Genomic DNA, 10,245 nt, shown 5'->3' on the forward strand with positions numbered 1-10,245 from the left:
GAATCTGCCGAAAAGGCGGTCAGGGGGAGGCATGTGCGCTCCGTGGACGCCCGCCCGCAACCTATTCGGCGCGCGTCGAAACGATTGCAGGTGGCCGGGTGTCGCCCCCCTGTGGCCGATGCCCGGATTGCGGGCGAATCGGCCGAATTTCGTCGAGCTCCGGCCCGCCCCGCGGGGGCCCCCCTCCGGCCCGGCGCGGTCGGCCGGGCCCCGAAAAATCATCTAGGGGGCGTCGCGCAACGGTCCACTGACCTCCTACCGCCTGGTGCCTAGCAGGCTGTTCACGGACCCCCTCCCTAACGTGGCGGCCTAAAGAGAGGTAACCTCATCTACATAGATGATGTTCTCATGAAGAGCACAACAGTGGCTGACCACCTGAAAGAGATAGACTATGTTTTGTACCAATTATCCACCGCCAGCGCCAAGATCGCCCTCCACAAAGGACAGTGGTGTTGAACCAAGGTCAATTACGTGGGCCTACTCATCGGATCACAGGGCATTGAACCACAGTCCAGCCGTATTCAAGCCATTCAAAACATCAAGCCATCCACCAACATCTCAGAGCTGCAAAGTTCTCTAGGGGTGTGCAATTACTCACAGCAATTCATCGAAAACTACTCAGACATTGCAAGGCCTCTAACTGCTCTTCTGAAAAAGGACTACCTATTCGTCTGGACAGAAGTTCAAGAAAATGCCATGAAGTAACTGAAATGACATCTATGCACAGCTCCATGTCTGGCCTACCCAGACCCACAATAGGAGTTCAACTTAGAAGCTGGATTCTCCAACCACTGTCTCAGTGCTGGCCTATACCAAAGGCATGACCAAGACAAAAGAGTAGTCGCATATGCCAGCAAGACATTTCCACCAGAGAGTAAATTCTCAGACTGTGAAAAAGCTCTGCTCTGCACTGTATGGGCCATCCAGAGATTCTCCAACTACACTGGAGCACAAAAGGTTTTCATAGAGACTGGCCACCAGCCTGTAATGTTCCTCAACAGCAAACGCATCCAAGATGGCGTCGTCACCAATTCATGCATAGCCACATGGTTAATGGCCCTCCAGGGGAGCAATGTTGAGGCACGATATGCTCAGAATCATTATTATTATTTATTCAGGACACACACATACACACCTATGGTTTAAGGAGGTCTGCGCGGGACTGTTTTTTTTTCGTACCGAAAATATAATGAATAGAATATAGAATATAATGCATAGTGCTAGTAGTAGGCCTAAGTTAATTAGTCACATTCTTCCACTTGAGTAAACTTAGAATGAACTATCGCTACTTAATATATAATATATAATATATATATATATATATATATATATATATATATATATATAAATGAGCAAAACTTGGCCACTAAATATTTAATATTCAATTATTTTAATGATCACAATTAAAGTTTTAATTTTATTAAATTGAACAAGCGCAACATTCAGCATTCAATCAAATATTCTAAAAGATGTATTATTAATAATAATGTTATTTCAACATAATATCTCGTTATTTCGACATAATATGTGTGCGTGCAACAAGCAAGATGTGCATTTGTAAATCCGGTGACGTGTGCATTGATTTTTATTTATAAACTAGTGTTTTCTGATAGTGTCGACTGCAAAGATGAAGTTGACGATCGCCATCTCCGTAGTGAACGCGTATATAGAGAGAAATGCACATAATGGATTACATAATCAGAGAGTAGCCTTTTTCTTTTCGTTTTGAATTATTTTGTTTAAAGACATTTAGAGCTTTGTATATTTGATGTATTTCTCATGTCTGTGAGGCATACGCTGAGTTTCGGTTAAGTTAGGATGAGATGCGCTCCAGTTAACGTGCAATGCAAGTGACCGCACGGGCGCCTCCATGATTATATTGTCTGCTATATTTGCTTCTTATTAATTAAATCCAGGCAATTGGTTGATGAAAAAATGATTAAAATTAAGATACAATTTATACAAAACCAAATTCACTTTAAAGAAAGGTTTTCTACAAAACAAAACTTAATGAAGTGGTCAAAATCATGTCTGACCCGCTCCATGTCTCTCGATATATTGCGCATCCTATCTTACTCATGCTGTTACTTTTCATAACCAACATAGATGGAAAAAAATAACATTATAATATTTTGACAAATATGAAACTAAATGCGCTTATTTAATGCCTACAACAGTATAGTAGGCCTACAGACTCTCTATTTGTACAAATTGCTGCATATTCATTTAATTCAGAATTTTGCACACACAAGTTGAAAGGCATTTGTTCAAATCAAGTTCACGGATAATTGTGTGTGCATTTATTAATCATTATGATACTAAAATCATAACAAAGTAGGCTATGCTATGTACAAAAAATCAGATGAGCCCAGAATATGAATGCAACATTTAATTTAATTTAATTTTAATTTATTATTATATTATTGTATTTATTTATGAAATACAATAAACGTACAAATAAATATCGGAAATGTCGTCCAGTTTTCTAATACTATTATTTGATGACAACAATACATTTGGAAAACAAAATACAGCCATTTCTGCTTTTTTTTCTTTCAAACAAAAAACCAAGCTACACCCTTTTTTAAATGTCATCTTTCATTCCGAAATAGAATAATGAATGAATGAAAACGTACACGGGCCAATACACTATTTGTAAAACGTTATTGTAAAATAAAAATAGGTTGATAAAAAAAAAAAAAAAACGGACTTCCAAAATAATCCGGCGGGCCAGAAAATATTGCTGGTGGGCCAGTTTTGGCCCGCGGGCCGCCTATTGCTGACCCCTGATGTAGAGGAACCCCAACAGCAACAACTGACCTGTCACAGGCATTTTGAAGAGAATGCGAGCCAAGGTATGCCCATAGCCTATGTCGATGGATGTTCCTACAACCACAAGGACATCCTTAAAGCAGGTGCGGGTGTGCTATGGGTAAATTACCTGCCTTGCCCACCACAACACTTCAAGTTGGGTCCGTAGTCATCACAATATGCTGAGGTATCAGCCATTGTCATAACTCTGCAAATCGCATCGGCCCATAACATCAGAGAACTCCTTATCTGATTCTGCACAGACTCCAACTATGCCAGACTCAGTTTCACATGCCACCTTCCGGGCTGGAAACAAAATGGCTTCAAGACTGCAAACAACAAGCCAGTCAAACACCAACACCTGTTCCAAGAATGTGATAACATCACAAGAACACACAACATGATCGTCTACTGGAAGAAGGTGAACGGACACTCAAGGCAACTGGGCCTTGACAAGGACCTGAATGACCAAACTGATGCCCTTGCCAAGACTGGCACACTACACGGCAATCTATGGTCACCTTCGACCCAGATTTCAAACAACGACATAGCGGACATGCAAGCCTCTGACACTTCCATACAAACTATGCTAAACTACCTCTCAGACCCCTCCAACCACCCTATCACACCGTCTGAACTCACTGATAACCCGTGTCTCAGACGACTGCATGACATCAAACACATGCTGCGTGTGAATGACAACATTCTGTGGTATGCGCCTGATGACATCACAACGCCAAGGCTTGTGGTGCCACAGTGCCAAAGGGGGTCATGCTAATGTATGCCCATGATGCACCATGTGCCGGACACCACGGCACCAGAGCCACTTATGAGACACTGAAACAAGTGGCATACTGGCCCGGCATGCAGCAAGATGTGGCAGAATATGTCAGAGAATGCCTGGTTTGCTGCCAGTTTCAACCGGCAAACCCAAACCAACAACGCAACGCAGAGGAGTCACGTTTCGATGGTCAGACCTCCAAATCGACTGGGTAGGACCTCTTCCCAGGTCGACGAGGGGCAAAAAGTTATTCCTCACCAAGTGGGTAGAGTGTCTTCCAGCACCTAACGACACTGCCCAGACCAAGGCATACCTCCGGATGATCTTCTCCAGGTTCAGACTGCCACTGAGAGTCAACTCAGACAGAGGCACTCACTTTACAGCTGAGATCATGCAACAGATCTGGAAACTCCTGGGGGTACAAGTTCAACTGCACATCAGCCATCATCTAATCTCGTCTGGCCAAGTGGAACGATCGAATCAAACTGTGGTCAGCATGCTGAGAAAGTAAGTGTCTGCCAACCAGAAAGACTGGGATGTGAAACTCCCGCTGGTGCTAATGGACTTCAGAGCCACCCCGCAAGAATCAACTCGTGTGTCTCCCTTTGAACTAATGACTGGGCAGCAGATGACATTGCCACTGCATCTGCTGTATCAACCAGGAGACTTAAGCCACGTCACAGTTTACACCACTCACCAGTACCTCGACGAGCTCCACCGGCACCTGAAAACAAGGTGCTTTTGCCCAGCAACGTTTGCTTTTGCCCAGCAACAGCTTCAAAAGAGTGCTGAAGGCCAGAAAGCATATTATGACTGGAAAGCATCACACCAGAAACTGGATGTAGATGACAGGATCTGGTATTATAGCTTCATCCAGCCATCCCAGACAGCCTCCCATCGGCTGTCAAATAAATTTCTGCCCCAATGGATGGGACCTCATGAGATTGTGGACAAACTCTCCCCGGTTGCCTACCGAATCCAACTAAGCCAGGGACAGAAAGAACCAGTTTTCAAATGGGTCCAACGTAATCAAATTAAAAGACATGTGGCTGCTGGCAGGGAGGGGCCAATACAAACTAAACTCAGTTGCAGTCCTCAAAGTGAAAAGACTGTCCTGTCCAACCAAGGACACCCTCGCTGACCTACTACCTCTCTCTCTCTCTCTCTCTCTCTCTCTCTCTCTCTCTCTCTCTCTCTCTCTCTCTCTCTCTCTCTTTTCTTTACCAGGATGATGCTGTGGCTCACCCTTCTGTGCCTCCAGTCAACTGGAGTGCAGCCGCAATCAGACATCACCTCACCAGGTCCAGCATCAGGCATTGTACTGAGGGAACAACCGGGGCTCCTGATCACCAACTGCAGGACCCACACCCTGGGGTGTATGAGAGTGTATGTTCGACTCAACCCTCGCAACGACTACCGAGCACACTACCCCAGCGCAGTAGCACAAAACAGCTGGGCAGGTGCCCGATCACACTGAGGCCGATGTCAAGCACAAGCTCAGCCAACTGGAGAGGATGACCATCACACAAGCAGAGTTAGGCGTACACAACCGCGGCACCAAACGGTTCCTGGGAGCTTTGCTCGGAGCCGCCGCTGCCGTCGGAACATTGGCATGTCTAGTGTTAACGCAGTGAACCTAGCCACCGTGAGGCGGCATGTGGCTGAAATTCAGACTGAGATTACACAGCTGAGAAAGCAACTCACAACACAGAGTGCGTCCCTGCAGACCATCGGCAAATCATTGAAGGGGACTGTGTTGGTTCTCAATACTCACAGAGTCCTGCTGAACCAAACAGTAAAATCCATGAAGCAGCTGTTTTCAGTCTTCCAAAATGATTTTGCCCAAACTCAGCTGGTCACAGCCCTGATGACAGACATGCTGCGGGAGGTGAGCTCCTCCATTGACAGCTTGGCCATGGGTAGGATTCCCCCTTACCTGGTACCCTTGAGCTTCGTGCAAACTGTGCTGGCCTCTGCCACTACCACACCAACCGACCCTCTTCAAACCCACCTCGCCTACTCTCTGGGTAGCGCCATCCCACTACACATCGACCCCGAGCAAAGGGAGGTGGCCTTCCTCCTGAACCTACCCATCATCGAATCAAACAAAATCTACAGACTCAAGGACATTGTCAATGTTGGGTTTTGGAAAGGTAACACCCACATCAAGATATGCACTCCAGACGTGGTGGTCTACCATGACAGCAACACACAGCTATACCTGGCCCCAAACCTGCACATGTGTACTCTGACCAAAGACATTCACTATCTCTGCCCCAGCAAACCCTTCCTCAGAGACAACACTGAAGGAATCTGCAGGTTGCAGCCCATGACATACGCTGGACAAGCCTCGCACGCAAATCATCGAAACGCAAGCAGAGATTGTGGGTGATCGGTGGCTCGTCAACACTCCCGTTCGTACGGCCACCCTCACTTACGACCAGAATGACACTGCCACCCGTGTCAACCTGCTCAACCAGAGTATGTGGATTCAAGTACCAAAAGGTGCCATCCTCCACCTCGATGATCTGGCATTGTACCATCTTCCGAGTGAAGAGTATCGATCAGAGCTGGAAATCCCGTCCTTCTTCAAGAATCACAACTTCACCCTAGATCCAGAACTGGAACTGAAGATTGAGAAAGGGGGGTCCCAGCTAATGGACATTACTCCCATCAACACGGCCCTCCAAGCACTGTCTCGAATGCCTATCCTGACCAACTCACCTGTTGTCCAAGCTTGGACTGCTGCCGACACGGCACTTTGCCTCTCTACAGCAATAGGCTACACCCTGACACTGGGCCTGGCCTTCATCCTGTTTAAAAGGGTCAACTAGACGCGAGCGTCCATGACCAAGCACAGGGATGCTTTTTCTCAAGGTTTCAAACGGAACCTGCGGAAAAAAGGTACCAAGGCAGAGACCATGTCAAACCTCATCGATATGAACCCTCAGCCCAAGGAATCAAAGGCTGAGGACAAGTAGGAACCACCTGCTAATCGACCATCATGATTCACCTGCCATCCGACCATTATGATGACTGTCGTCCGACGATGTCCACACATGAACTTCGTCGGCCAAAAAGGGGGACTGTAGCGTCTGGACGAAATCACGATGACTTATTCATTCTAAACTTCAGAAAGCTTTTAACCTATTGGACTCATTCATCTAAATCACAGTCCTAGCACCAATGAGTCTGGATCAAATTGCTCCATTGACACGTTAGTGTCATGATAGAAATTAAACAGAAACACCTCCAAACTCCTTCGTGAGCTTCAAACAGATCGTAATCACCTCAACTCCCTTGTCATGGCAAGTGGATGGACCTCTCAGAGACGCCCCAATACACATACACAAACATTATTTGCATTTAACTCAGAATATAAGTCATTCCAAAATGTATATGATATATTCCTGTGTGTATGTATGTTTCCCTCCTCGTATTAGCCTAGTTATGACTTTCTAGTTGTGTTAGTTGAACTCTAAGTGCTTATATTCAAGCATAAGAATGTATCTCTACTTTTGTCTCTTACAGGCATATCTTTCTTGGTACCGAATTAAACCTCTCGGTTTGCCTTAGCTGAATATACACTCACCTAAAGGATTATTAGGAACACCATACTAATACTGTGTTTGACCCCCTTTCGCCTTCAGAACTGCCTTAATTCTACGTGGCATTGATTCAACAAGGTGCTGAAAGCATTCTTTAGAAATGTTGGCCCAAATTGATAGGATAGCATCTTGCAGTTAATGCAGATTTGTGGGATGCACATCCAGGGCACGAAGCTCCCGTTCCACCACATCCCAAAGATGCTCTATTGGGTTGAGATCTGGTGACTGTGGGGGCCATTTTAGTACAGTGAACTCATAGTCATGTTCAAGAAACCAATTTGAAATGATTCGAGCTTTGTGACATGGTGCATTATCCTGCTGGAAGTAGCCATCAGAGGATGGGTACATGGTGGTCATAAAGGGATGGACATGGTCAGAAACAATGCTCAGGTAGGCTGTGGCATTTAAACGATGCCCAATTGGCACTAAGGGGCCTAAAGTGTGCCAAGAAAACATCCCCCACATCATTACACCACCAACACCAGCCTGCACAGTGGTAACAAGGCATGATGGATCCATGTTCTCATTCTGTTTACGCCAAATTCTGACTCTACCATCTGAATGTCTCAACAGAAATCGAGACTCATCAAACCAGGCAACATTTTTCCAGTCTTCAACTGTCCAATTTTGGTGAGCTCGTGCAAATTGTAGCCTCTTTTTCCTATTTGTAGTGGAGATGAGTGGTACCCGGTGGGGTCTTCTGCTGTTGTAGCCCATCCGCCTCAAGGTTGTGCATGTTGTGGCTTCACAAATGCTTTGCTGCATACCTCGGTTGTAACGAGTGGTTATTTCAGTTAAAGTTGCTCTTCTATCAGCTTGAATCAGTCGGCCCATTTGATTGGTTGATTAGATAATTGCATTAATGAGAAATTGAACAGGTGTTCCTAATAATCCTTTAGGTGAGTGTATATAGTAGGTTACAATAAAATGTATTATACTATGTTTACCATCCTTTGGAGTAGAAATGGCGAAGGATTATTAGGAACACCTGTTCAATTTCTCATTAATGCAATTATCTAATCAACCAATCACATGGCAGTTGCTTCAATGCATTTAGGGGTGTGGTCCTGGTCAAGACAATCTCCTGAACTCCAAACTGAATGTCAGAATGGGAAAGAAAGGTGATTTAAGCAATTTTGAGCGTGGCATGGTTGTTGGTGCCAGACGGGCCAGTCTGAGTATTTCACAATCTGCTCAGTTACTGGGATTTTCACGCACAACCATTTCTAGGGTTTACAAAGAATGGTGTGAAAAGGGAAAAACATCCAGTATGCGGCAGTCCTGTGGGCGAAAATGCCTTGTTGATGCTAGAGGTCAGAGGAGAATGGGCCGACTGATTCAAGCTGTTAGAAGAGCAACTTTGACTGAAATAACCACTCGTTACAACCGAGGTATGCAGCAAAGCATTTGTGAAGCCACAACATGCACAACCTTGAGGCGGATGGGCTACAACAGCAGAAGACCCCACCGGGTACCACTCATCTCCACTACAAATAGGAAAAAGAGGCTACAATTTGCACGAGCTCACCAAAATTGGACAGTTGAAGACTGGAAGTCAGAATTTGGCGTAAACAGAATGAGAACATGGATCCATCATGCCTTGTTACCACTGTGCAGGCTGGTGGTTGTGGTGTAATGGTGTGGGGGATGTTTTCTTGGCACACTTTAGGCCCCTTAGTGCCAATTGGGCATCGTTTAAATGCCACGGCCTACCTGAGCATTGTTTCTGACCATGTCCATCCCTTTATGACCACCATGTACCCATCCTCTGATGGCAACTTCCAGCAGGATAATGCACCATGTCACAAAGCTCGAATCATTTCAAATTGGTTTCTTGAACATGACAATGAGTTCACTGTACTAAAATGGCCCCCACAGTCACCAGATCTCAACCCAATAGAGCATCTTTGGGATGTGGTGGAACGGGAGCTTCGTGCCCTGGATGTGCATCCCACAAATCTCCATCAACTGCAAGATGCTATCCTATCAATATGGGCCAACATTTCTAAAGAATGCTTTCAGCACCTTGTTGAATCAATTCCACGTAGAATTAAGGCAGTTCTGAAGGCGAAAGGGGGTCAAACACAGTATTAGTATGGTGTTCCTAATAATCCTTTAGGTGAGTGTATATGTGTGTGTGTGTGTGTGTGTGTGTGTGTGTGTGTGTGTGTGTGTGTGTGTGTGTGTGTGTGTGTGTGTGTGTGTGTGTGTGTGTATTGTATGTTACCTACTTGTATTACTATTACTATCATTTTCTATAATTTGTATTTTTCTATTTTCTATTATTATTTAAAAATATAATATATAATAATAATAATCCATGATTCGTGAGTCGTTTCTTTTTATTTATATGTATCTACAAAAAGAAAGAAAAAAATGCTCAAAAGAAAAGCACTTGTGCCACCTTTCCCACACCTGCGTGTCAAGGGATATATGTCAGTTCTCTATTAAGGTAAGATGTGTATATTTCATTTTATATTAACCAAGTTTTATTGTTGCTGTTACGAACAGCACTGAGCACAGTGATTGAGGATCCAAATGCAGTTTATTGATAGCATAATCCAAAGTCATAGTCCATTAAACAGGCAAATGGTCACAGTTAATCAGTCCAAACAAACATACAGATCCAGAGGGCAAGACAGGAATGAGAAATCCAAGACACGGGTAGAAATCAAACCTCCAGGAACAACAGAAAACAAGGAAATGCTCAGTAATGCTGTGATAATTGTCACATTTTAAGTATAACTTGTTTAACTGGGAAAATCTAATCAACTTTAAAAATGTTTGTTTAGTTCATAAGATTATGCATGGTTTGGCTCCTCCTCCTTTGGCTGATTTTATTCAATTTAAATCTATTGAAAACAGAATTACAAGAGGTGCAATTAGAGCGGATTGTATAATTCCACATAGGAAAACATCGTTTGGTCAAGCTGTTTTCTCATATAGAGCTTCACATCAGTGGAATACTGTACCTCACTCAATTAGAGAGTGCTCATCATTTAACTCTTTTAAGCTTAATCTTAAGAAATGGCTTCTTCATAACCA

The 10,245-nt window shown here is 44.3% G+C and overlaps 1 protein-coding gene across 1 annotated transcript in view; it reads right to left on the reverse strand.

Moving 5' to 3' along the window:
- Positions 1-8,767: 8,767 nt before the first annotated feature.
- LOC309503314 (protein NLRC3-like) overlaps positions 8,768-10,245 on the reverse strand; it is a 186,173-nt gene continuing 184,695 nt past the window's right edge. The window contains exon 10 of the mRNA XM_082176077.1: positions 8,768-9,261. Within this exon, the coding sequence (XP_082032203.1) occupies position 9,261 (1 nt within the window). The 3' untranslated portion in view covers positions 8,768-9,260. The remainder of the gene's footprint in view (positions 9,262-10,245) is intronic.

The sequence above is a fragment of the Leuciscus leuciscus genome (assembly GCF_965113295.1).
Source record: "Leuciscus leuciscus genome assembly, chromosome: 7".
Lineage (NCBI taxonomy): Eukaryota > Metazoa > Chordata > Actinopteri > Cypriniformes > Leuciscidae > Leuciscus > Leuciscus leuciscus.